Genomic DNA, 27,855 nt, shown 5'->3' with positions numbered 1-27,855 from the left:
AACCTGCCTATAATATCAACATTTAACTACACAGGCATGAATCAAATCAGACCATGATGAAAGTAGCCAAGAAAGCAATAAAGAGTTCTGCTGATCCTGTTGCAAGTATGCATGATTGACACACTCTTGATTGTGATCTTCATTTGTGAGATATTGTGGTGGAATTTGGGGATTCACTACAAACCTCCAAAGATTGTGGCTTTGGAGTACAGCTTCTACTTGCTGTTGCCAAGTCAAGAAATTCTTATCATTCAGTTTGTAAGGTACTGATTGAGATGAAGTTACAGGAGTGCAAATTGAATTACTTGAAGATGCCATGGATCAGGAAAAAAAGGCTTTCTGCCACCATATTAGAATATCAACGAGATTAGGAGAGAGAGAGAATTGAACATATCACTATAAACTTATATGTTTTCTATATATTTTGTAAGAGTAGGTGTAACATATTTATGAGAAGTCTATTTACAGTAACTAATTCTGTTACATTAGACTGTTGTAAACAGACTGACAATGATAGTTATAATGAAAACTATAGTTACATTACAGTTATATACTCTAATATTACTAAAGAAAAAATATGAAAAATTTAATGTTCCACTGGAGTTTGTGTCAGGTGTCTAAAGGTTTGTTTGATTCCACTTACTTTGAATAAAATCAATTATTTTTGCCACGTTCTTGAGAGAGCTTTTGAAAAATAATTGTTTCTCAAAATTTAAGTGTTTCCAAACGTGCAGTAAGACGACCTTGAAGAAATTGATGTATATAATGGTGATCCTAGAATCCTAGTCTAAGTTTGTGGATAAGATTATGAAGAATTTGAGGAGTTTTATGAACTCTTGCTATATTACCATATTGTTTCGTTGTTTGATTCAACGTTTCTGATGACACTTTACAGTTCTCTGTTTTATGCCATTTATATAATCATTCTTTTCTGCATTGATTTCTGTCTTGAAGACGCGAAGAATCATTACCTATATTCAAGAGGAGACTCTTAGGTGGCTTGCTGGATTTTGCTGCTAGAGAATTGCAAGTTCAGGTACATCTTGTTTTCTATCCTTGTTGATTTTCCTATGAAGAGTGTGGTACATCATATGCCATGGCATGATATGGTCTTTCATTCTGATATTCTTTCCCCCCAGTTATTTAAGGTTCTAACTTCTTAAATGCCTATGCATACCTAATAACGAAATCCCTCTTATGCCTAAGTGCACATAAATATTAAGATTATGTACAAGGTTGAGTACAATATCTATGTTTCTTGTTTTTGTTGAAGAGTGGAAATAAAAACAGTGATACTGTCTACTTACATCTTTTACTTAACTGCAGACTCAAATTATTGCTGCGGCTGCTGCTGGTGTTGCAGCTGAGGGATTGTCACCAAAGGATGCTAAGGCTGAAGCTGAGAATGCTGCCCAGTTGTCTGTGGCTTTAGTAGAGAATGCCATTGTGATACTTATGCTTGTTGAAGATCATTTACGGTTTCAGAGCAAACGATCCTCTTCTTCACATGCTGCAGATGGGTCACCATCCCCACTTTTATCTGCATATTCTATCAATAATCACTCAAGTTCATTGTCAACAATTGATGAATCAACAGAAGTTATGGATGATCGCAGATCACTAGCTAGTGACTCTGAGGGAGTTCCTCTAGATGTATGCATACAGTAATGTATAACTAAATATGCACACATGTCATAAACAGATATAGACGTGTAATTTTTTACATTGGTCTATCCACAATGCTGTTTCTGGTGTTCATTCAAAATGCATGAATGGTGACATACTGTTGATTTCTCCAAATATTTTCAAGAAAAATTTTAAATTATTATTTTTCAATACTTTTTCTGTTTTCTCCTTATTATCTCAAACTTTTGCCTGTATTTTTCAGATTTAAGAAAACATGTGTACACTCTTTTTTTGTTTTCTTTACTTTCCTTACTATTCATTCCATTTTGATTTGAAATATTTATTTAGTTCTCATTTTCATTTTTCTTATATAGCCTTGCATATTTACTTTTATATTGGTGAAGTCATGTTGTCCTGATTTTTTAGGTCCTTTCTTCAATGGCTGATGGAAGTGGTCAGATCCCTACTTCAGTGATGGAAAGGCTTGCTGCTGCAGCAGCTGCTGAGCCTTATGAATCTGTTTCTTGTGCTTTTGTGTCATATGGGTCCTGTGCTAAGGATTTAGCCAATGGCTGGAAATATAGGAGCCGTTTGTGGTATGGTGTCAGCCTTTCTCCAAATCCAGCTCCATTTGGTGGTGGTGGGAGTGGATGGGACTTTTGGATGTCTGCTCTGGAGAAGGATGCTAATGGCAACTGGATTGAGCTTCCTTTGGTGAAGAAGTCTGTGGCAATGCTCCAAGCATTGTTGCTAGATGAGTCTGGACTTGGTGGTGGTCTTGGTATAGGTGGGGGATCAGGTACTGGAATGGGAGGGATGGCTGCATTATACCAGCTATTAGACAGTGACCAACCATTCTTGTGCATGCTTCGAATGGTTCTTCTATCGATGAGGGAAGATGATGATGGTGAAGATCATATGCTGATGAGAAATGCAGGTATTGAGGATCTGGTGTCTGAAGGAAGAAAACCACGGTCAGCACTTTTGTGGAGGTAAAATGACCTGTTCACTCTAAAATATTTGTTGTCCATATTTTGATCCTTGAATGATGAATGACCGCTTGGATAATTTGGATCGTTACTTGATCAAGTTTCATGCAAATTCAGCGATGTTGGCAGTTACTTGTTTTCCCTCTTTCATTTTCCCTATGGTCAACTGGTACTTAAGATATATTTGTTTTTACCTCCATTTGAAACTTTATCCTATAGTTGTTTAAATCGGTCTTACAATTTGAATTTTCCATTGTGTCATATTTCTTCTGCCCTAGCAGATAAAATTTCATTATCCTAAAACATGAGTTTTACCACAAATTGATTCCGAAAGCATGATACACGAATGACATGTCTTGATTCTGAGTCTAGAACATAGGATGAAAACTGTAGGCCAACACAAACAAGCTGATATGACCCTTTCATATATTTGACTAATAATATCACCCTTTCTCTCATTAGATAGGTGCCACATATGCATTCATTCTTCTTGTTGTACCGGACTTCTGTTTCGTTTCACTCTATATTTCTATTTTCATCTTAAAACACTTGGAAATGGATGATTCTTGGATCTTGTGTTTTCCTTACATGACTGATATGCAAGTGTGCTTTCTTGGTTGCCTGATTTATTAATTTAAGTATAATGCATATGACAAATCTTGATCTTTGGATATTACATGGATAATCAGGATTTGTAATTACTTGAAGGACACACAACCATCTAAAAGAGTCACTGACTTTAAGTTCCAAATCTTGACCCCACATGCATGATAAAAATCTCACTATTGACATGGTCTTTTTAAGGGAGAACATTAAGGAGTTGGACTTTTCTTTTTCTTTTAGACAAAAAAAGAAATTTCATTAAGGATGACAAATTTTTAGATGCAGCACTTGCTTATGAGATGGTGGAAGATATTAGAAGTAGGAAGAAACTGGGTTTGGATTTAAAGTTGGATTTTGATAAAGCTTACGATGGTATAACTGGGGAATGTGGGTGAATGTTATAAAAAAATGGATTGGTTTCCAGACAGAGGAATTTGATGTTTAGTGTGTTTATCCTCAGCTTCTTTTGCTGTCATTGTAAATGGAGTGTCAAAACGTTGGTTTAAAGGTTAGAGGGGTCCTAAGCAAAGGGATCCTTTGTCTTCTTTGTTTACTATAATGGTGGATGTTCATAGCAGCTTGGTTTTTAGGGCTGTTGAAAGAGGACTTTATAAAGAAATTTGAGATTGACCATCTTCAATTTGCCAATAATAATGTTTTGTTCTTAGAGATGGATGCCAATTTCTTTATTATTTTCCTTTTGATTCTTAGGTTATTCAAAATTATTTTGGGGCTAAGGATTAACCTTTCTAAAAGTGATTTGGTGGCTGTTAATGTAGATGAGCAGAATTTAACTACTTTTGCCTCATTAGCTGGCTGACAAATTCTTCAATGGCCTCTTACTTATCTAGGAATACCTTTGGTTGGCAATTTCTGTGTCCATTCCTTTTGGGAGCTTGCCAATCACTAGAAATGGTTCGTTCTTTTCTTCAGTGGTCTATATCTCTCATGCAGTCATTTCTATGTTTCTTGCTGTACTATCTGGTTGAGGACAAATGGGTTTATGAGAGACCATCTTGTTAGGTGGAAGATTTGCTAAAGACCTAAAATAGGATTAGACCTTGGAAACTTGGTTTCCATAATCATTGTTTTGAGTTTTGACTGGTTAATGGCTTTTGCTTTTTCCTATATATACTACTTTATGGCATTAAGTTATCCAACATATGGTTGCAGTTCAATAGGTGGGAAGCCAATTTAGCAGTTAAAGCTATGTGTGCTAGTCCTGGGAATTTTATATAAGGTTATGGTTCTTTTACATTTCTCATTTCCTTAGGTTTGAGCAATGACTTCAGTAGTAAATTTTTGGATCGTGCAGTTCACCTAACTTCTTTGCGGTGTTCTTCTAATGGTCTTTTTAAGGGGTTGTCTTTGTTAGGCAAGACATGAACTTCCAAAGACTAACAAGAGTAGCTTTTCTTGCTGACTTAGTGTCCCACCTGTTTTTTAATGCAAACCATGCTTTAGATAATTTTCTGTCACAATGAAGAGGGCTGTAAAGGAAATGTCCCCACTCCCCAGGGGACTTAGTTGCCAAAGCCTCATATTTTGACACCAGATTCTAGAGACCCAACCCCACTCCTTATTTTGGGGCTTTGCTCCATTGATGTTTTCTCTTTTTCCTTTCTGTTTTAATTTTTCTTTTTTCATTATGGAGGATCCCTAATGCTCCAAATTCCTTGTAATTTTGTTCTATCTGTCTTAACGAATTTTTTCTTTAATAACAATAATGTATTATCTTCCTTCATTTGCTACCCTTGGGAGGATAAAATAAATCTATTATAAGACATTCGGTTATAGAAAAATGTTTATAGCATAATTTTCATTTTCTATTTGCCTTATTTGAACAGTTGTTTAAAAAATTTCTAAACTTACAATTCGAAACACACTCACTGAATTGGAGAAGGGTTAATCTCGTTTTGATAATATATATGTATTTGTAAATTGAACAGTGTTCTCTCACCTGTTCTCAACATGCCACTTTCTGATTCTAAGAGGCAAAGAGTTTTGGTAGCATCTTGCGTGCTTTATTCTGAGGTTTGTATTGTTCATTTTCATTCTTTCTTACTTCAATGTGCACATCATGTGCCGTTGTCTTTCATTTGTGCACAATCATTGTAGTTACCATAGTACAACATTTTGGTCAGGTATACCATGCTGTTAGCAAAGATCAAAAGCCTCTTCGTAAACAATACCTTGAGGCTATTTTACCACCATTCGTTGCTGTTTTAAGGAGGTGGAGACCCGTTTTGGCTGGCATTCATGAGCTTGCTACTGCTGATGGTTTGAATCCTCTTATTGCGGATGATCGTGCGTTAGCTGCTGATTCCTTGCCAATTGAGGTATCTTACTTCACTTGTATATAAAAACACTGCAACATATGTATGTGCATACATACACACAGACATCTTCGTGTGTGGAATATAATGTGTATGTAACTAGTTTGGTACTCCTTTTGATGTATGGGTAGACTGAATACTAATTTGAGTAGTTAATATAAAAAATGTTAAATATTCGTTTTTATGATTTATACGTTAACAATTTTATGTAAATTTTTTATTTGCATTTGATAAAAATATTTTCCCTTATTATTAAGAAACTAATTCATGTAGTTTAGATAGAAATAAATCTAGTATAAACTTTTTATCTTCATATTCATGTTTTATACTTACTCACATATATATATATATATTTTGTCAAGTGAATAATACTTAAAATGTGAAAAAATATCAATGCCTGACTATTATTATTTGGGTTTTCTTTAAAAAATCTTATAGTTTGTTTAACTTAAATCCTTCAACAATTAAAAATATTACTCTTAAAAATTATATTATTATCACCTTATGTCTTGTGTTGTGTAAAAAACTAAAAATAAATTAATATGCTTTCTTTTTGAATAAATACTCAATTATAAAAAGTATAATTTTGGCATTAGTATTTTTTAGATAGTTTATTTAACTTAAATCCCTCAACAATTAAAAATATCACGATTAAAAGATTATTTATTATAGTATAACCTTCTTGTGATGTGTAAACATAAATTAGTATGCTTTCCTTCTGAAAAAAATCCATGATTGTCGAAATTGTTTAAAATTATAAAAGAGTTACACAAAAATTGTGCAAACTAAAGGTTGGAAATATATATGGTATGGATTAGTTGGATGAATAGTGAAAGAAGAGGTACAAGTAAATACAAGTATTTGGATGCTAATAAGTTATTTTGTTGGTTTGATAAATAGTAAAAGAAGAGGGAATAAGTTTTTTGACTTGAATGATTAGTGTTTCAAAATGGTTGAAAATGATTATAGTACAGACATAGATGGGAAGGGGTTGTCCTAGTTCAGTGTGTTAGTTTCAACATATTAACTTTTATGTTCTGTTATGGTTAGGCTACTTGTATTAGTTATTAGTTGTGTTGGAATAGTTGGTTGTGTGAAGCTTGCTAAAGAGCTTGAGTCATATATTCTGTTATCTGTTACTTCTGTAGTATACTTTGTTATCTGCTTCATTCTGATAACTGATAAATGCTGGCTTACTTCAGTTAGAGTTGCAACTCTTAATTACATATAGTTGTAACAGATCTCTCCACGGAGATCTTCTTTTACAGAGTACAAATCTGAATCTCTGTTTTCACATCCTCTGTTTCTTTAGTCTCTGTAGCTTTCTCTCATTTTCCATTTGGTTCTTGAATCCTAAGAAGCTGCAGCAATTCTGCTTAGTTGTAATTTTTTACAGTCTGTTGTTACAGACTCTCAGCTGTAGCAGCTGTTTGTTGCAATCTTTTGCGACTGACTTTCAGTTCCAATAGCTGAACTGCATACAATATTACAATTACAGCTTCGGTTAGGTGCCTCAGAGAACACACTCTTGTACCAGTGCTGAGAATATAGGAAAGATATCCAATATCTTGATTATATCTGACAGAGTAATTTAGAGTATCTTGGATTAGGATTAGTTTTAATATTTCTTATAGTTCATTATTTGATTCCATATTTAGTTATGATTATGATATATTATTATAAAGGTTAGTGCTTTATGCCTTTTGTATAACATACAACACATTACAATATCTATGTTTGGGTTGATGAAATGGAGTGGAACGGAATAATTCTAGGTTCTATTGTTTAGATTGTTCAAAATAAGATGGAATTGAACTTGATGGAATGCATTACATTCCATCCAATGCCCCTTTCTTTTCCCCTTCAATTTTTAGGTGAATGGTACGGAACCAGCCTTCTTTTTTTAATTTCATCATAAAATTATTTAGACAATGAAATGGGAACTTTGTTCCATTCTATTTACTCCAGGCCACTCCACTCCATTCTGTTCCATTCCAGTCCACTCACCATTGATATCCAAACATAGCCCTTGAGAATATTATTCAATTCATGTTCTGTAACTTCTGTTACATTTGTTTTTGTCTGCTTGTTTTCTTGTTACAACAACAATGAAATGCTAAAACTGAGTTTTTTTATTGTATTAATCTTATATTAACAGAGATGTGCATTTACTAACTGATATTTCTTTCAGGCTGCTCTTGCTATGATATCTCCAGCCTGGGCTGCTGCTTTTGCATCTCCTCCTGCTGCAATGGCATTGGCTATGGTTGCAGCCGGTACTTCAGGTGGTGAAAGCCAAGCTCCTGCAACAACTTCCCAGCTTAGGCGTGATAGTTCATTGATGGAACGAAAACACACTAAGCTTCATACATTTTCAAGCTTTCAAAAACCTTTGGAAGTCCCTAATAAAACACCACCCCTTCCGAAGGACAAAGCTGCTGCAAAAGCTGCTGCTCTGGCAGCTGCTCGTGATCTTGAGAGATTTGCAAAAATTGGTTCTGGAAGAGGTCTCAGTGCTGTTGCAATGGCCACATCTGCCCAGCGAAGGAGTGCTAGTGATATGGAGCGGGTTAAGAGATGGAATATTTCTGAAGCCATGGGAGTTGCCTGGATGGAATGTTTGCATCCAGTTGATACAAAGTCAGTGTATGGGAAAGATTTTAATGCTTTTTCGTATAAATATATTGCTGTTCTTGTTGCCAGTTTTGCCCTAGCAAGGAATATGCAACGGTTGGAGGTTCGTTTGCTAACTGTTTCTATGGCATTCAGATTATGTTGGGAAACTGCGTGTTAACTATTTCTTGTTTACCAGATTGACAGGCGTGCTTATGTAGATGTAATTTCTAGGCATCGAATCAGTACTGGAGTTCGTGCATGGCGCAAACTTGTTCATCATTTAATAGAAACGAGAGGTCTTTTTGGGCCTTTTGCAGAGCATTTATACAATCCACTCCGTGTATGTTATGATACTATTCTTCACATTGTCATTACCAGACTCATTCTTTGCAGCATATCCGTTTCTACTGTAAATTATCTTTTTTGAGATATAATAAGCAAGTGACTCTAAGTAGATCTGTGTTGCATTGCTTACTGTACATCCCTGGGATAGGATCAGAGAATTTTAAAACAAATTTCAGCCTTCTGTTTTGTGTTCCTGACATTTATATGAGGACCTTTGGTTTTACTAGGAATCGGATTGCTTCTTTAATCTTTTGCTAGTCTTTATCTTTTTCTGTTTTCTTTTTCACTTTACACAATAGTTGGAGGATGTATTGTCTGGCATTTTTGTGTTCATTTTTCTTGTAAATATTAACCAAATAAGAAAATATTTGAGTTCATTTCATTGTACTAATTATTTTATAAATTTCTAGGTTTTCTGGAAGCTAGATTTAATGGAAAGTTCTTCAAGGATGAGAAGATGTTTAAGGAGGAATTACCATGGCTCTGATCATTTAGGTACTGCAGCCAATTATGAGGATTATGTTGGGGAGAAAAATGACCAGCACACTCCAATTTTGTCAGCAGAAGCAATCTCATTGGAGACAGTCAATGAAGATGAAGAACAAGTGGAAGTAGAAAATTTGAATGCTAGGGTTAGTGATATTGATGTTAAAGGAGACAGTCAGCCTAGATTGTCAGAAACAGCTGAGCAAACTGTTCAGGCAGCTTTAGAATCTGGTGCTACTCAACATTCAAGCGATGTACACCTTCTCCAGAGTCCTTCAGCCATTGCACCTGGATATGTTCCTAGTGAGCTTGATGAAAGAATTGTTATTGAGCTGCCGTCTTTGATGGTTCGACCACTTAAGGTTATACGGGGAACCTTTCAAGTAAGTTATATGGGACTTATTTTAAGTTAATATAATTTTGAATTGACAAAGATGTTTTGAGTTGTACACGAGAATGCCTCCCCATAAACTGAAATTATCCTGAAGATATATTGCATGTGGGATTGTAGATTTTGTGTAATGGGTATATATTTATTGAATTTCAAAGCCAGTTGGAAATATGTGTGAGCTTACTAAGGTTGATGAGTGGGTAAATAAGAAGAGATTCAAAGTAGGTATTATAGTTATAGATTTGAGAGAAAGATGTAGTCATTGCATCATATTTTAGTGTCACAGTTGTTATGTCTTAAGGTTGTCAAAATTGAGTTTCAAGGTTGGAATGGAAGGGGAGGGCGGGTGTTGAATCGGTGGATTGTAACATGAATCGTAAGAGTCAGCAAAAATGTAGAATTATATAAACACATACTTATATGCATAAAAAAATAGTTAAATGTTAATGCAACCCTTAGGGCTGATTTTAAGCACCTAAAAGTGGTTAGACTTTTGTTATATTGAGAATATAGAAGTAACCAACATTCAAACTGAATAGACTCTAATACTATGATAAGAAACTTTGGTCTAACTCACTCTCAAAAGTTAGTTCATAGGAGGAGGACTATCTTAGTCCTTATAAGGAGTATTTTGGTTCTATTCCTAGTCAATGTCGAATATTTTAACACTAGCTAACACCTATTATTTTTCCAGCAAATTCACACTTACTTGGTCATATAGTTGATGTGGGATCGTGATAGTTACTTTAAGCCTTAATTCTATGTTTAGTTTAAGACTTGTGACTTTTTATTGTTAATTAAGAATATGTCATGAATTTCAAGTATTTGTTTAAATTTTTGAACATTTATATGTATATGGTACATGGTAGTGAAGAGGGGACGCTATCATGGCTCGTTGCTGCTATTACTAGTGCATAGTGTTGTGGTTCAGTGTAGCGGCTAGAGTGGTGTGAATTGCAATTGTCGTGACCACTACTAATGCACAATGAAAATATCAAATTTACTCTTTTTTCTGAACATTAGAAGGCTTTTAAATGGGGCAATTTTGGGATTTTTCTCCCCCTTTACATTGTCCATTGCTGCATGTTGTATCATTCAAACTCGATACTCTTGAACCCTGTGTGCTCTCATTCACCATCTTCGACAACTTATACTTCATCCAACAATTTTCACAGTGGCTGACATCCTTTCCCGGCTTAGTTTTGGTTATCTTCTTCATCTTTGGCGACACCTACTCATTTCTGATATGAACCATTTGTGTTAACAGCTACTTTCCATCCAAATCTGACTTTGTTCACTATATTCAGCCAAGTTATAGTCATCTTCATTTCCAATAAGAGCCACACATTTTCTGGCCAGACCATCAGAATTTGGGGGCTTTTTCTAGTGAGAAGTGAGATCACTTTGTTTTGTTCTATTTTTCTTCTCTGTTGTGTTTTGACTTTTGAGAACCCCCCAAATGATTGAAATTTAAAATTTTCAGCATATATATGTGTAGCATAGTCTATATTTAGTGTATTTTAAATTTCCCCCCCCTCAAGTGTGGAAAATTGTATTATAAATCCATGACACTTACAAAGATTGCTATTTTATTCCCATTATCTCACAGAAGTGTTTTAATTCTTTCACATTAAAGAGATGTCAAAAATAAAGTAAAGAAACAATATATCAAATAAGTTTGTTCTATCATTTATCAAGCATTTTATTTTATTTTTTCATCTGACTAGTAGGTTTTGAAAACTAAATTTACAAAATAGTTTAGAAAAAAAAAAACAGAAACAAAATCAATCACACCCTTAAAAGAAAGATGACTTTCCAACCATTAGTATTCTGTTCCACATAATATCATTTTCATATCCTGTTACAAAGTAGTTAATAGCAGTGCTATAGAGTCATTCTGGTGTGGCCCCTTGGCACTCCACTGAAACTTGCAGCATTGCAGTTCAGTGTCACAGCTGGAGCAGCATTAATCAGAGCCTATTTTGCACCTTCAATTCCCACGGTGGGCAGAAAGCCCTTTTTGCCCTCCATTTACTACTGTTTGAAAGTGTTTTAGCTGTCCAATAGTTTTTTGGCCCCCAGACAAACCAAACTCTCTGCTCCATCAACCCACATTGTTTTCTGGCCAGACTGTGGCTCTTATGGTCAGATTCTGGTGGTTCTCACCTCTGTTTAGTTGCACCCTTCATCTCTGGCTAGACCTACCTCTATTGAGGTCATTTTCCAGCCTCCCCAGACCATTTCTGGCAAGACCCAATTATGTTTGTGGTGTTCTCTGGTGTGTTTGACATGCGTGTTAAGTTCTTAAACACTAAATTTTGATCATTAGTTAAGAATGTCTTTAATTTGGGTATTATTTTTATTTTTCAGCATATATGTACAGATATATCAAGTGTTTGTTTGTTATAGCTTCAAAATAGCAGTTATCCTGATATAGTGTTTTTGGTGTTGGCTGCTCATCCCACTTTGGGATTGACTACTATGTTCTCTATTTTTCACCTTCCCTGCCTAAGCTACAATTTAAACAGTTTTCTTGTCTTAGGCATGGTAATAGCACTCATGTAAAGCATTATTTTGTCATTGTAGGTAACCAGTAGGAGGATAAATTTTATAGTTGATAATAACAGTGAGACCAGCACCACAATGGATGGGTTGGATTCCAGTTCGGAGCCAGGGAACCAAGAAAAGGATCGTAGCTGGCTAATGTCATCTCTTCATCAAATTTATAGTCGGAGGTGAGCTCATTTTGTAGACTGTATTATTATCTTTTTGTTTTTTGTGTTTTTCTGTTGTCATTCAAATATGGTTTGATGTTGAATGTGCACTGAGCTATTTGTATGTGAACCTTTGAGGCAATAGTGTTGATTAGTTTTAGTTTCATCAATAGTGATTAGTTTTTTTATTGTAGTTTTTAATAATTGAATACTTCTGCCACTTGAAGCACTGTCTTCCCCATTTTTGCTTAGCTACATTAAGTTGTGTCATAGTTTTTATTGTTATGCATAATTGTCATTCATTTGTAGTGTATGTTTTCTAAGCGTGTTTTTGGTGGTTTACAAGTGTAAAGTTCCTGTTACAGATACCTTCTAAGAAGAAGTGCTCTAGAGCTATTTTTGGTGGACCGATCAAACTTCTTCTTTGATTTCGGGGTACTTCTTCTTACATATACCAGTTTCTTTGCTTTTATTTGTCAAGAAAATGGATTTGGCTCTTCTAAAATGAAGGGGGTCCACTTAAGAAGATAAAGTACATTTATAACTATTTATTAGAAATCAAAATTTGAGATTGTAATTATATGCATTCATGTGTAAAACAAACTATGGAGTTTCAAAATCTCAACCATTAATTTTCTAATCTGCAGTTATAGCTGCACTTTATCCTCTAAATTGTACCCTGTTACTTTAGAGGAGCTAAATCCTTAAATATCATTTTGTTTTTATATCATTCTCAATGGTGATGACTGTTAAATATTGTACACTTATAATCCTTGTGAAAGACTCTCTTAAAGCTTAAGCTGTTACTTGGAGGTTCAAGAATAGTCTTATTTCTCTAGGACGCCCATTCTAGCAAGAATGTTTTAGTCTTAAGTTGCGGACAAGGACAATGCATTGTCCCATTGAACCTTGTGCTTAAATTTGATTTAATTTTGCAGAATGGAGGTGGGAAGAATTTGACTCCTGACCACTTGGTCTTTAATGCTCTTATTCCATGTTAAAGATTAGCTCTTCTAATCACCTGTGCTGCTTAGATAATAGTTTAATGTCACTTAATATTTTCCTTGCTAACTTCCTCTTCAGAGTAGTGAAGGGCGAAGAAATGCATATCGAGCAATTGTTCAAGCACGACCTCCCCATTTAAACAATATATATTTGGCTACTCAGGTAATATCCCCCCTATGAATTTGTGTAAACTTCTCTGCTTCCGGGCTTAATATAAGAATATATGTGAATAAAATGAACAACTTTTTGTTTTAATGTATGCAATGTTGCATGTGTTGTCAGATATATTTTTAGTGTAGTTTTTGGGTTATATTGTCGTTTGAGAATCTTAAAAAACTTCCTTCTTGTTGCAGAGGCCTGAACAACTTTTGAAAAGAATTCAACTCATGGAGCGCTGGGCTAGGTGGGAGGTAAGAACCTTAGTTCATTAATATACGCATTACTTAGGGACATGACTACATGATTTTTGTACTTTGTTTGTGCAGATCAGCAATTTTGAATACCTAATGCAGCTCAATACACTGGCTGGGCGTACATATAATGATATTACCCAGGTGATCCCCCCCCCTCCCCTCTCTTAATTTACTTTATTTCATTACACTATTTAATCCTATCTTCATGGTTTTTATTTATCATCATTACCTATTTTTTGGCAGTATCCAGTTTTCCCCTGGATTCTTTCGGATTACAGTTCAGAGAGCTTGGATCTTTCTAATCCTTCTTCTTATCGAGACCTTTCAAAGGTGTTATATACTGAAGATAGCTTTAATCAGTTTAAGGAAAAACATTTATAGTATTAATTTTCATAATTTAATCTTTTGATTTGATGCAGCCTGTGGGTGCACTGAACCCTGATCGTCTGAAGAGATTTCAAGAGAGATACACTAGCTTTGATGATCCAGTCATCCCCAAATTCCATTATGGATCACACTACTCAAGTGCCGGAACAGTGTGTTCTCCCCTTTTCTATATTTCCAGTGTCTTTCTTTTTATCATAATAGTTAGCATTCTAGCTAATATGCTCTTTGGTATCTTAAGTGATGCTCATGTCCTACTCCAATGTTGATTTGCTTACTCTGAGTTTCATTTTTCAAATTAGTGCTGTGCAAATAGTTTGATCCGTGTGGAGGTTTTTTTTAGAGGTTAACTGAACACACATCTAATTTGATGTTTGACAGTATTTTGTGTGTATGTGAATTTTGTATGTCCCAATGTTGCTAGCATCGTTTTTGCAACATGCTAACATAATTGCTGAGAGAAATTATCCATAATTATGAATGAAATTGATCTTAAATTGTTCTATGTTGCCCTTGGGGTAGATGATTTTCAAAAGGCAGCTTTACAGACTATTATAATAATAGCCGTTTAGTTAGTCATGTTCAGATAAATTTAAATGGATTATTTTGGCTCACCTCTCTTTCTGTGTTTCTTTAGATTGTTAAGGCATGAATGCAAGCAATTGAGTAAAATTGGAGGCTGCATAGGTTTTTTGAACGATTAATTTGGGTTTTTAGGGTAGATTTTAGTGAGAATCAGTTATGTTTTGACAGAATGAGTTTTTAATGCTGATTGCCTAACAGTGTGTGTCAGTGAAGACCAGAATTTTATAGGAAACTGAAATGTGAATAAGATTCTTCACAGAAGTTCCATATATATGGTTTCTTTGGCACCACATCTTAGTTTTGATTGCTTTGTGCAACCAAATTGGAAGTTTGGAACCATTTTGCTGAATAACAATCATAAGAATTCCCAAGTAAAATTTAATTTTATTCATCAATACTAATAAAATTTATAAATGAAGAAATAAGCATCACATCTTTTAAATAAAACACATTTTCAAAAACTTCCTGATCTTATATAGAATTAGACTTGTTAATAATAGTTCAATAAGGAACATTTAATGTTTAAGCAACTTTAATCCAAGTACTTACACTGAAGTGGACTATATGTTAACAATTTAAAGAAGCAAATAACCATAAACAATTTTGATCCAGTAAAGTGTAAGGACTAGTGTTATTGCCCCCTCAATAAAGAACTAAATCAATATGTGATAGAATATTATCTTATGCTTTTTTGATATTTTACTGTCTACTTTAGTGTTTCTAACTGTCTTCTGATGCTTGATTTTTCACTTATGTTTCATAATAGAACAGTGAAAGAGTTAATTGCCCAGTATGTTAATGCTGTTGTCTTGCATGGATTTTTTTAGTTGCTGATTCTTGAGTAACTAGTGTTAGTTTTCTTTTACAGGTTTTGTATTATCTTGTTAGGGTTGAACCATTCACTACCCTTGCAATCCAACTGCAAGGTGGAAGATTTGACCATGCTGATCGGATGTTTTCTGATATTTCTGCTACTTGGAATGGAGTTCTTGAGGATATGAGTGATGTGAAGGAATTGGTATGTATATGCTTCTACAACATGGTTTGTTGATATACTTGTGTAATTTAAGAAGCTTCTTTCTTGGTGTCTTTCTCAGGCATCAATGCTTTTATTAACTTTGAATGCTTATCATGGTTTTATTGAACTCTTCTCTAAACAGTGTTATTTCCACTTTTTAGGTTCCTGAGCTATTTTACCAACCTGAGGTACTCACAAACGAAAATTCAATTGATTTTGGCACAACACAAATGGGGGGAAAACTAGGTATATTCATTGAGATTTTCTGCATAAGCTTTTTGTGAAGACATTGTTGTATCCTCATAAATGCATATCATGGGTAATAGCTTACTTCTGTCTTACCAGATACTGTAAAACTTCCTGCCTGGGCTGAAAATCCAGTTGATTTTATTCATAAGCATCGGAAGGCCCTAGAGAGTGAGCATGTATCTGCTAATTTGCATGAGTGGATTGACCTCATATTTGGGTAGGTTTCTAACTATTTTTCTATTTTGCCTAATCACCTCCATGTTTGTATGCATGTGCATGTTTTGGTATGCTTAATTTCGTGTCATAAATTTTGTTTTTCATAACTTGTGTGGCATCCGGTTTATGTTAGTGAGTTGATCCACACAGGTATAAGCAACGGGGCAAGGAAGCTGTTACGGCAAATAATGTTTTCTTTTATATTACCTATGAAGGGACAGTGGATCTTGATAAAATCTCTGACCCAGTATGTCCTCCTTCACTTCTCTGTATTTGTAACCCAATTATTTGTTGTAGTAAAATGCAGTCCCTAAAAATGTTGCATCTATAACTCTCCTGTTAGGTAGTATGTAAATATGGTAATTATATGTTGTAAATTTTATATTGAAGAGATTTCTGTAAATTTTAATTCATGGATTAGTTGCTTGATCCAAGTAAGCTCACATATGACCAAGGCCACAGCATGATACTCTCAGCATCAGCACTACATCTAGCTACTACCTCTTGTTTCTTAACTTTTTCAAGAAACAAGATTACCTCCTACCAGAATGTAGTATTCTGAGGTAAAATGTCTATCGGAAGGAGATTCAGCCCTATCCGCAACTGAGTAACAATTACCTTTATTTTCATGGGATAGACCTTGATCAGAAGATCCTTTGACATGCATCAAAATGTGAATAGCTGCATACTAATGCCTATCACAGGGAAATTGAAGGAATTGGTTCACCTCTGAAACAACAGAAGAAATATATGGATGAGTGATGGTAAAATAATTTAGTTACCAATTAGTCTCTAATACCTACCTGGATCAGTCAATGAATCTTCCTCACCAGGAAGAAGTTTAACTTTAGTATCCATTGGAGTGTCATGGGTTTGCAATCTGACTTGTTAGATTTCTCAAGAATGTCCTGTTGAGATCCCACATTGATTACAAATGAGCTTATAAAAGTTTAGACAATCCTCACCTTATGAGCTACCTTTAGAGCTGAGTCAGGCCAAGTCCAAATTTCCGATGATATTAGAGCATATTGTAGATTTGATATTGGGTCACCTTTGACTATTAAAAAGGAAATATAATAATCCCATAGATTTTTCTGCCATGGTTAATGTGATTCTATGGATCTCCTAGTGTAACTCACCTGGCCCTGCGACTTTCTAGATATCAAAATCCTAAACATGAGGAGGTGTTGAAATTCACATTGATTACAAATATAGTCATAGTAAAGCTCATAAAGTTAAGTTAATCCTTACCTTACAAGCTAGCTTTTCGGGTTTAGTTAGGGCAAGTCCAAATTCAAGTTGTACAATACATACTTCCTTTTAAAAACAATAACACCATAATTAGATTTATCTTCTTCAATACCTGAAAAGTATTTGAGTAAGCTCAAGTCTTTAGTTTAAAAGTGATGAAATAAGTGTTTTTTCAACTTTCTAATGCCATGTTCTCACTATGACAATATCATTAACATAAACTACCAAATAGATGTATTTTCCATGGGAGTAATGTCTATAAAAGACTATGATTTGAATCGAAGTAAGAAGTGCTATATTCTTGAACTACAGTATTGAACCTTCCAAATCAGGCACGAGAAGATCACTTCAAATTAAAAACCAAATTAGATCTCCCTTGAGCAACAAAGCCAGACAGTTGCTCCACACAAATTCCTCATTAAGTTAACCATCAAGAAATGCATTCTTAATATCAGATTGAATCAAGGGCCAAGCACGGATGACAACCATGGCTAATAAATGACATCTTGGTCACTGAAGAGAGTGTATCTGTGTAATCTTGGCCATAAATTTGCTTCTATCCCTTACTAACAAGACAGGCCTTAACCTGATCAACTTAACTTTCAAACCAACTTTAATTATATAAAACTGATGACAAGTAACAAAATTTAACCCTAGAGGAAGAGGGGCCAACTCCCACGAACTATTAGTGTGAAGTGTAGTTATTTCATCCACCATGGGCTTATGTATCCAATTCCCACTAATATACATTAACAGAGAGTTTGTGAATAGCATGATTCTATTTGGTTTAAATATGTTTTTGGTCCTTCAAAATTACTTTTTGTTTAGTCTTTACATTTTACAAAAATGATGTAGCTTTGGTTCCTCATCCCAAACTAAAGACACATGATTTTTGGCAATTTATAGGGATGAAGTGAAAAATTTTATGAGGACTAAAATAAAAAATGTCATATTTTCAGTAATTAAAAATATGTTTAAGCCATTATATTCTGTTTATGGGAATCGAGATCCAATTTTGTCACGGAGAATTGACTGATGGATTGGAGGTAGTTGATACGAGGAGCATATGAGATAGAAAGTAACTTGTATTAGTAGTTCTGTATTAGTTGTCAGAAGCTGCTTGTTCGCAGTTATTTTTAGAAAACAACCAATAGAAGTTATGTATCAGGATTTTGTCTGACAGTATGGTGTGTAATTAGACAAGTGCTTTAAGCTATTTTCAATTTGGGACAGCTAGTGTATTTCTGTTAATATCAGATTTATAATATTATGTATTTACCATACCTAGAATAACCTTAAATCCTTTTATTTATAAGTTATGGTATAAGTGTCCTCTGCTGTATAATTGATACATACATATTTCATTGTGCCTCTAGTTTCTCTCTTCCCTTACAATGCCCCTACATGCAAGGGCCCTATGGGTTGGAAGCCTTGTCCACTGTACAAGTTGACTGCCCAAGTTGAACTCTAGAAGAATGGGATGATAAGGATTGAACTCTAGACCATTTGATCATGAAGGCTTTGATATCATGCCACGAACCAACTTTGCCAAAATCTGTTTGGTGAAGAAACATGAATAGCTTTATATTACATCTCTAATATTTTCTGCTAACTTTGTAAGAGGAAAATTTAAAGTGAAAAAGTTCTGCAGAAAATTTATGAGTTATAGGTTTACTTGTCGATAATATCACAAGTAAGATGAGGATTATGCGTTAAAATATAAAATTGGAGGTTACGTAATATCACTGAGTTTTAAAGGTACAACACAAGAAAAATGTGAAAATTACATAAATGAGAACTCTAAGATAGGAGAGTGGTTACATGAAAAAACACATAATAAGAAATAATTGTATACATGAGAATATTGGAGTAACATTTATAGAGAAAAAAATGACAGCAAATTGATTAAGTAATTTGGACACACGCAAAGGTTAATAGAAGCGTAGATGAGAAGAGTAGATGGAATGACTTAGTCCAATGAAAAGAAGTAAAGGAAGGCCTAGAAGAACTTGAGAGAAAATTATTAAAAGAGATTTAGTAATAATAACATATTAGAAAATTTAATTTTTGATCGAGTTCAATGACAACATCCGATCTATGTAGTTAACTTCACTTTGTAAAATAAGATTTTGTTATTGTTGTATAGATTTACCTATCGCAAAATGTTTATTGGAAACATTTACTGCATTATACCCAAATAAATAATAATTTATTCATGTTTATCTAGCTTATTATTTTCTTTCATTGATGACAAGTAAAGGTACAACAACGTGCCATACAAGATCAGATTGCTTATTTTGGACAAACACCATCTCAACTTCTGACTGTTCCTCACTTGAAAAAAATGCCATTGGCAGAAGTTCTGCACTTGCAGGTAACCACTGGTTCTGTCAGTTAGATGTCTTTTGTTAAGAAATTACATCTTGATTGAGCGTTGATAAATGCCTGGGGGTCTGCTAGTGGTACTTAAAAGTACTAGTTAATAACTCATGTAATGCACAGTTTTTTTTAATGTATGTTTAAATTGCAGTTTAGAAATTTGATGTTTTAATTTGTTAAATGATATTTTCTTATGAAATTCATATAGGATGTTGTGAATTTTAACTCTTTGATTTGTTTGTATATTTAAAATGATAAAGACAGTGTTCAGTGTAAAGACACATAGATAGAGAGAGAGAGAGAGAGAAAAAAAAACAATGAAGTCAGAGGTGAAAGAAATGAATGTTGATGAATATAAAATTAGATGCTTTTGTGCATTACTCTATACTTAATGCGACTAATACACACATAATTTTGATACAGAAATTTGATATAGAAAATAAATAGGTCATAAGTGGATTGTATTTTATACCTGATAATAAGAAGAAATAAGAGATTGAATTATGAGTTTATTTTTATTTTTAATGTTTATTTATTTATTATTATTATCTACCTCTATATATTAAACATGAGTCCTCCTTCTTAAATGATTGTTTTAAAGAGTTATCTTAAATGTGAGCATTCTTAGGAGTCGTTCTCTTTCTCATTATGCCACAAGGCTTATCCAGCAGTCAGCACTCATGAAAGTGTTACCAGACTTAGTGGTAGAATACATGAAAATACAAGATGTCATTTTCAATGTTAAGTTTGCCAAAACCTATGATGAAGTGTTGTTGAGATGCCCTTCAACTCTTTCATGTTTCCTTAACTGTTGATGATGAATGGATGTGAAACATAATGATAATGCATATTTTTCTTTTCATTCAGACAATATTCCGCAACCCAAAAGAAGTCAAACCATATACTGTTCCATTCCCTGAGCGCTGCAATCTTCCTGCCGCTGCCATTCATGCATCTTCAGACACGGTTGTGGTTGTTGATATGAATGCACCAGCAGCTCATGTAGCACAACACAAATGGCAACCCAATACACCTGATGGCCAGGGTACTCCTTTCCTCTTTCAACATAGAAAAGCAACATCAAGCACTGCTGGTGGTACACTTATGCGCATGTTCAAAGCACCAGCTGCATCTGGTGAAGAGTGGCAATTCCCTCAAGCTGTAGCATTTTCTGTCTCTGGAATCAGAAGCCAAGCTATTGTTTCTATAACAGGCGACCAAGAAGTTATTACGGGTAAATCTAGAAGAGCTAAGACTGTTTGGATATGCTGCCTTCTAGTATTTATTTTATGAAAAGAGCTCTTCTGATGGATTTATACTGATGCCATGCAACATTGGGAATTAATTAGATAGTGAAATTTATCAATTCCAAAGAATCTTGCTTAGGGGATGAACAATACACGTTTGGGATCTTTTAGATGTTATAAATGTTCACTTATGTAGCCCATGATATTCCTCAGGTATTCCTCATAAAGATGGAAAATTGGATATTGCAGGGCATGTAAGCTCTTGCATCCTTCTTGTTCAATACAAATGAAAAAGGAAAATTGTTAAGAATAAGCTGCATGTACAAGAATGAGGAGGATACAATGGCTCGTAACAAATTATAGTTCTCCAACCTCTGAATATTTGTAGCAAAACAGAAGTGGCTGATAACACAAAGTAGCAATCATTTCAAGTATCTATGTATTTAAATTTTAGAGAGAGAGATTTCTAGAAGGACACAGTCCAGATGTCACAGGCATTTTGGCATGGCTATTGGATCATCTTTAAATGAAACATTCCTTCAACGTGGAAATGATTGGCATAACGGTCATATTCAATACCCACAATCATTAGAATCTCTAGGTACAGATGAAACCTTTTTCTGTAGGTCTGTAACCCATAAATCATGACAGGTTAATAAGAAGCTCATAAGGCTAAATGTGGTAGTCCAAGATAGCATATTCACGTTGTCAATCAAAACTTGAAAATTTACAATTATAGAAATCATTATAAATTAGAATATAATTATTCATAATCAGGATAATATGGTTTTTAAATTCTTTTTATTCCTGACCTTTCCTGTGTCTTTAAATTTGATTGATGATGTGGGATTGCTGACTTGAATTGCCATATTTCCAAGTCCTGGGATGTATAGGATTTCGTAAACCTTTACTGGGAAATAGTTCATCTGTTTTTTCGTTTGATGATAAATTATATTTTTTTCATCCTCTTGGCCCTTACTCAGTTTTAGATTAGAAACTTGAACTACATGTTTAGTAGTTGCTTTTTGTGTACTGAGTGTTTGACATCTAATTTTGATGTTTTGGCTTCTGATTGATTTAGGTGGGCATGCTGATAATAGTATTAGGCTAATATCCTCAGACGGAGCTAAAACATTAGAAACAGCTTATGCGCATTGTGCTCCTGTAACTTGCCTTGGTCTTTCACCTGATAGTAACTACCTAGTGACTGGATCTCGAGACACAACAGTATTACTCTGGAGAATACATAGGGCACTTGTGTCTCACTCAAGTGTCATATCAGAACCTTCCACTGGGACAGGCACACCATCTTCAACTGGTAATAGTTCTTCACAGTTAATAGAAAAAAACCGCAGACGTCGAATTGAGGGTCCTATTCAGGTACTTCGGGGGCACCACAGTGAAATACTCAGTTGTTGTGTTAACTCAGATCTCGGAATAGTGGTTTCTTGCTCCCATTCATCAGAGGTCCTCTTGCACTCTATAAGAAGGGGACGTTTAATAAGAAGGCTGGATGGTGTGGAGGCCCATATCGTCTGCCTTTCCTCTGAAGGGGTTGTAATGACTTGGAATGAATCACAGCATACTCTCAGTACCTTTACTCTCAATGGTACTCCAATTACCAGCACACAATTATCTTTCTTTTGCAGTATCAGTTGCATGGAAATTTCTGTTGATGGGACAAGTGCTTTGATTGGAATTAATTCCCTTGAAAATGGTAGAGCCTACCGTAACAGTTCAAATTCACAGCTGAATAAGTCAGGTGTTGTTGACTTTGATTCAGAATCAGAAGAAACTTATGAAAGCAATGGAATAGATGTTCCTTCACCGTCAATTTGCTTCCTGGATATGCACACTCTGGAGGTAAAGGATTAAGATGTCAAATATAAATTTACGTTTACATTTTATCTGACATTAAATTTCTCTGTTCTATTCCTCATGTTCATACACCATAAGCAAGCATGCTATCAAGAAGAGCAACTATCGAAGCAAGCCTTTTTTCCTTTCTTCTGGGAGAATTATCATTAAAAAAATCTGCAAATTTGAATTTTTTTCAAATAAAATAATTGACTTCTTGTGAAACAAAATAAATGTTCTTGGAACGGCATTGTCCCTCAGTACTGATAACTCTGCCATACTATTTTTTGTAGATATTTCATGTTTTGAAACTGGGAGAAGGGCAGGACATCACAGCTCTTGCTCTAAACAAGGATAACACAAATCTTTTGGTTTCAACTTTGGATAAACAATTGATAGTCTTCACTGATCCAACTGTAAGTTCCTGATTCTTGTAACTTGGTAAACAGGACAAACTTCATATATTTCCCTTGCAGTGTAGTTTCATATGAGTGTGATCATGGTTGCACATGATTGGGAGACACTAATTCACACCTGTGCAGTTTGGCCGATTTTGATGTTTCTGTGTATCTCTGGAACCAACTGCACAGAATCAAAATATTCTGCATTATGCTAGTGAGAGTGGTGTCACTTTAACTGGTGTTGAATATCCATTATTCTTCTTAAAATTACTTAAACATCATATGTGATTTTGATTCTCCAACAATAGGTCCCTCCTCAGATTTAGTCCACATTAGAAGTTTAGGTGATAATAGCCCCCATTGAGTTGTAATTTGCTACGTGCATGAATGGCATTTATCTATAACATTTGCCCTCCATTTTCTCTACTATGCCTTTAACATATGTTCTTCAAATGCATAAACCATTCCGTTGTCATTAATACTGCCACTTATTTTTTGCAGTTAAGCTTGAAAGTGGTCGATCAAATGCTCAAGCTTGGCTGGGAAGGTGATGGGCTTCGGCCACTCATAAAATCATAGTTTTTAGGGTATACATGAATGGATTACAGGTCTTCTACATATAATATCAGTTAGGAAAATTAGGTTGAGGTTATGTCACATGTTTGTTAGCATTCTGGTTGCGTCCCTATGGTTCAGAGATGTCTTGTGAGTTGTGACATATGTAACATCCCATTGTTACCACTAGTGTTAGATTCATAGTTTTAGCAGGGGGTTCTTTCTCCTCCGGTTGTGCTATAGTGTTGATGTTGGACAAGCTTGTAATTTCCGACTGAGGTTTGAGCCATTTTTGTCCCACAATTTTTTTTATTATAGATAATGAAAATCTAATAGCTATTCTTTCTTGTCATGCTACTGCTCTCCAGCCATTGAGATTTATTAGATTTTTTGTGAGGTTTGAATCTTCAGTATTTGTTAATAACTAAATTTCAATTGTTATTACTGTTTTCTGTCTTATTTTTCATTTCTTTAATTATAACTCAATTGAATCAACGTTGACGTTGCTGTTGAAGATAGGCTTCACTAGTAAGATCATATTGTGTTTGGTTCGATTTTTGTTTATGATCCTTTATTATTAAGTAGTTTGTAAATTAATAAACAAAACATGCTTTGCTCAGATGGATTACGTCAAAATTTCAAGACTCCTGTTTTGGAAGGTGAGAAGATGAAAAATAATATTCATTTGGAGCTAAATTTATACGATATTTTAATCTATATCATCCGTGGATTAGATCTTTATTTTCGCATTTTATAATTTTTTTTTAATTTTAAAAGAACTAAATTTAAATTTTAAAATGTGCCAAAATCCCGCAAAACTTTATAGGAAGTTTGAAGACATTAAAGTATGGGCAATTGGTGTGCATGTGTATTGAGATTTTTCTTCCGCTTGAACAATGAGTCATTCGAGCCAAGTTAATCTAAAAATAATTTTCTTTTTATCAAAACTACTTTGTTTTATTAACTTTTTTATGCATGTTAAATTTTATCAATCTAGTTTGATGGAAAATTTTATATAAATAAATTTATTTTATATATAATATACTTTTTTAAATATCAATAAATATTGATTATAATATATATATATATATATATATATATATATATATCTTCACTTTTTTTTTTTACCATGTTGTCATCGTATCAGAATCAATGACTTTCTTTAATGGTTAAATTTGTAATTAAATTATTTGATAAAATTTTATTAAACAAAATAAAAGCATTAAGTCTTATACTAGTGTAATTTAATTTTTTATAATTTAAATTTTAATTAATTCTTTATTATCGTATTACTTTTTACTATAAATAATTTTTCATTATTAGATTACGCATTCAAAATTTTATCAAACCATCAAGATCGATAAAATTGCCTTAGACGACATCGTCTCGGAAATTGTTAAAACGACATCGTCTCGGAAATTGTAATAGCCCCATTGAGTTGGTTTGACAGAGTAGGGTTCTAAGGAAGAGAGAGAGAGAGAAATGGGAGGAAAGGGAAAGAGAAGGAGAGAGAAGAACTACAGAGCTGCTCATGGCGGCTACAATGGCCTTCCTCCCCCACCCCTTCCTTCCCAAATCGACGCTTTACCCTCTAAACTTCGCAAAATCATCTCTTTTACTCAAAATCAAAATGGTTCTGCTCCTTCTTCTTCTCTTTCACCTTCCATCTCTTCTTTTCTGTTTCTCATTGGTTTCTTATCTTTTCAGGGGCTACTGGGTCGTCAAAAAACAAAATAACCGATGATGGGCATGCTCAAAATGTAACCCTTAATTGTTTTTTTCCCTTTTAAAAAAAATTATTGTTTATTATATATTTATTTGCTTGGCTTTGAATAAGTGACAAGGAAGACTTTGGTTGATTTGTTGTGATTGCTGTAAAATGTGTTTGTTTCTGTTCTATGAAGCTGTTGCTTACTGTGTCTGAGTTGCAGAATGGTTCTTATATGTGGGCACATGATGCATTTCTTGGCTTCATTATTAATTAGGTGACTCTAGAATTGGATTTTAAATTTCCTTGTTTCGCTTTGCATTTTCAGTGTTTGCACTTTAATTGTTTATCAGATGTTGATTTTGTTTGAACTCTAAAGTATAATCCCATCCTATTACGTCTACTCTGGCCCTCAGTGCAACTGAAGGTATGCATAATTTTGTCAAGGTATTGATAAAAATAATCTCACCAACATGAGAAAACTGCAGCCTCTAACAAGAGTTTAGTCAAGATTCAAGAATTTTTTACTAATGAATTATTACATTGTTTGTAATGATTTATATATGTATATATATTTTTTACTTTGGGTATTTATTGAATGATTATTTGTGCAGAACACCCCTCTAAAGGACAAAGGTAATGTTGGTATTGCAGATGTCAATCAGGGGCATGCTAATGGGCAATTAAAGGCACCTCAACATGCTGATAGGGTTGATGAAAGTAATGCAAATGATAAGAAAAGGAAAAAAAGAAAGAGGAATGAGGTTAAAGATCTCAGGTTTGCAATGGAAGTGGATCAAACGAGCACCCAGTTAAAGAGACGGGAGCGTAAGAAAAAGTAAGTGAACTAAAACCTATGTAGTTGTCCATTTTATACCGATATGCATAAATGACATAAATACTAAACATTATAATTGTGATGGCTTATATGGTATTCGAAGTTGAATTTGTGAAATTTCTCTACACAGAAAGAATAAAGCACCACAATACTTTAGCACATTGTATAATCTCTATCATGATAAACTATTCAGGTATTTAGAAGCAAAAAAGAAGAAGCACAAAAAATCTCATGAGGAAGAAAAGTTGGACTTCCCTGGACATGAAAAAATAAAATTTGGAGATATTGTGCAAGCCCCACCAAAATTGGCTGTCACTCCTAAGGTAAGTACTTGAAATTCTAATTTTCCAAAATGGATCATGCATTCAAGCCATATTTATTTGAGGAAAATGTTTTGCTTGTGTAATGAAGGCATTCAAGAATGCTCAAGATGCTTCTCAAGAGAGACTTAGACTCCGTGCTATAGAGGAATACAGGAGTCGCAAAGGATGGACGTCGAGGCCAGGGAGTCACCTTCCACCTGTGGTGACTACATCAGACACTTAAATCACTCACAGCATGTTATCAAGCATATTATGCTTAGTTGAGGTAGTCTTACAAAGCATGCAAGATTATGCATTGCATGAACAAAGAAGAGGAAATGAGCATGGCTCTTTTGTTTTTCATTTTCTTGGAGGTAGATTTTTCTTCATTGAGAGGCAATTTATGGGTTCTCACAGGAAGTATGATCTGATGCAGACTTGTACATGTCTGGAAGTCGTTAGTTACATCAAATGAAAAGTCAATTACTGAGCTGATATGATATAGCTAACGTTTGTCAGAATATAAAGAAAAATAACTCAAAAATGATGTTGCTATTTAGATTACCTTGTATCTCTAAATATTCTTTAATGCATGTTTTCCTTGGTTTGCTTTCAACTTGCTCTAACTGGAAAATATAACTAACAAAACCCGTATTAAAATATATGATATATCAAACCAACTGTAGTATAGCAGAATTTCACTGCATGAATTCTCTTGTCCTTTGAAGCAACAATCAAAATAGAAGCTAAAGGTCGAATTAACTTGTGGAGATTGAAGTAGTTGAATGTAAAAATGGTTAAATTAAAGCACTGACACACCAGAAAGATAACGCAGTCACGAGTCACAACGTTGGCTTCTCACAATACTGAGATTTTATGTTTGATTTACTTGTGAAAATTTTTCGGTTTTTAGATTTTGATAATAAATAGGTGCTGAGAAAAGTGTTCTTAAATTGGTTCATCTGGCAAGACTTGGACTTGTGCGAATGTAAATTGGCTTTTAGATGTCTAGGATCAGGATAAAACTAAATATTCTCAATAAATTGGTAAACATGATAAAATTTAATATTCACAAAAATTAATTAATGGAATAAGTCAAATCTTGTCTTAAATAAAAAAGTTTCAGTGTCTACGATAATTGCAGTAACATGAGTGGTTCAGCTAATTGCTCTCAGAACATTTACTATACAATTTATTTAATCATTTTTAAACAATAATTTATATTACATATTTATCGTTAAAAGTATTATAATAAGTTAAAAATAATTTATTTTAATAAATTATATTAAAAATTGTAGTATAATTTATTAAAATAATTTAAAAGAATTGCCATTTAATTTT

General features: G+C 34.1%; 2 protein-coding genes across 2 annotated transcripts in view; both read left to right on the top strand.

Moving 5' to 3' along the window:
* The window catches only part of LOC113863833 (BEACH domain-containing protein C2), a 35,622-nt gene extending 11,516 nt beyond the window's left edge, over positions 1 to 24,106 (top strand). Inside the window, exons 8-31 of the mRNA XM_027497570.1 lie at positions 955 to 1,036; positions 1,327 to 1,653; positions 2,053 to 2,618; positions 5,168 to 5,252; positions 5,363 to 5,557; positions 7,746 to 8,291; positions 8,367 to 8,510; positions 8,926 to 9,384; positions 11,979 to 12,127; positions 12,472 to 12,541; positions 13,190 to 13,273; positions 13,465 to 13,521; positions 13,597 to 13,665; positions 13,768 to 13,854; positions 13,944 to 14,060; positions 15,362 to 15,511; positions 15,673 to 15,757; positions 15,857 to 15,977; positions 16,127 to 16,223; positions 19,488 to 19,601; positions 20,474 to 20,840; positions 21,935 to 22,716; positions 23,004 to 23,126; positions 23,613 to 24,106. Coding sequence (XP_027353371.1) covers positions 955 to 1,036; positions 1,327 to 1,653; positions 2,053 to 2,618; positions 5,168 to 5,252; positions 5,363 to 5,557; positions 7,746 to 8,291; positions 8,367 to 8,510; positions 8,926 to 9,384; positions 11,979 to 12,127; positions 12,472 to 12,541; positions 13,190 to 13,273; positions 13,465 to 13,521; positions 13,597 to 13,665; positions 13,768 to 13,854; positions 13,944 to 14,060; positions 15,362 to 15,511; positions 15,673 to 15,757; positions 15,857 to 15,977; positions 16,127 to 16,223; positions 19,488 to 19,601; positions 20,474 to 20,840; positions 21,935 to 22,716; positions 23,004 to 23,126; positions 23,613 to 23,690 — 4,954 coding nt within the window. The 3' untranslated portion in view covers positions 23,691 to 24,106. The remainder of the gene's footprint in view (positions 1 to 954; positions 1,037 to 1,326; positions 1,654 to 2,052; positions 2,619 to 5,167; positions 5,253 to 5,362; positions 5,558 to 7,745; positions 8,292 to 8,366; positions 8,511 to 8,925; positions 9,385 to 11,978; positions 12,128 to 12,471; positions 12,542 to 13,189; positions 13,274 to 13,464; positions 13,522 to 13,596; positions 13,666 to 13,767; positions 13,855 to 13,943; positions 14,061 to 15,361; positions 15,512 to 15,672; positions 15,758 to 15,856; positions 15,978 to 16,126; positions 16,224 to 19,487; positions 19,602 to 20,473; positions 20,841 to 21,934; positions 22,717 to 23,003; positions 23,127 to 23,612) is intronic.
* Positions 24,107 to 25,090: 984 nt separating this feature from the next.
* LOC113852609 lies at positions 25,091 to 27,127 on the top strand. The gene is made up of 5 exons (XM_027482923.1): positions 25,091 to 25,299; positions 25,374 to 25,426; positions 25,989 to 26,212; positions 26,406 to 26,535; positions 26,624 to 27,127. The coding sequence occupies exons 1-5, from the start codon at positions 25,149 to 25,151 to the stop codon at positions 26,756 to 26,758; spliced, it is 693 nt and encodes a 230-aa protein (XP_027338724.1). The 5' UTR covers positions 25,091 to 25,148; the 3' UTR covers positions 26,759 to 27,127.
* Positions 27,128 to 27,855: the final 728 nt, after the last annotated feature.

Source organism: Abrus precatorius, unplaced genomic scaffold (assembly GCF_003935025.1).
Source record: "Abrus precatorius isolate BTA unplaced genomic scaffold, Abrus_2018 Scaffold10, whole genome shotgun sequence".
Lineage (NCBI taxonomy): Eukaryota > Viridiplantae > Streptophyta > Magnoliopsida > Fabales > Fabaceae > Abrus > Abrus precatorius.
This window is presented reverse-complemented; position numbering and strand designations above follow the sequence as displayed.

Coding starts and splice junctions, on each gene's coding strand:
- LOC113852609 (XM_027482923.1), top strand. CDS start 25,149: ATGGGAGGAAAGGGAAAGAGAAGGAGAGAGAAGAACTACAGAGCTGCT. Junction 25,427..25,988: donor ATGATGGGCATGCTCAAAAT/GTAACCCTTAAT, acceptor TTATTTGTGCAG/AACACCCCTCTAAAGGACAA. Junction 26,213..26,405: donor AGACGGGAGCGTAAGAAAAA/GTAAGTGAACTA, acceptor TAAACTATTCAG/GTATTTAGAAGCAAAAAAGA.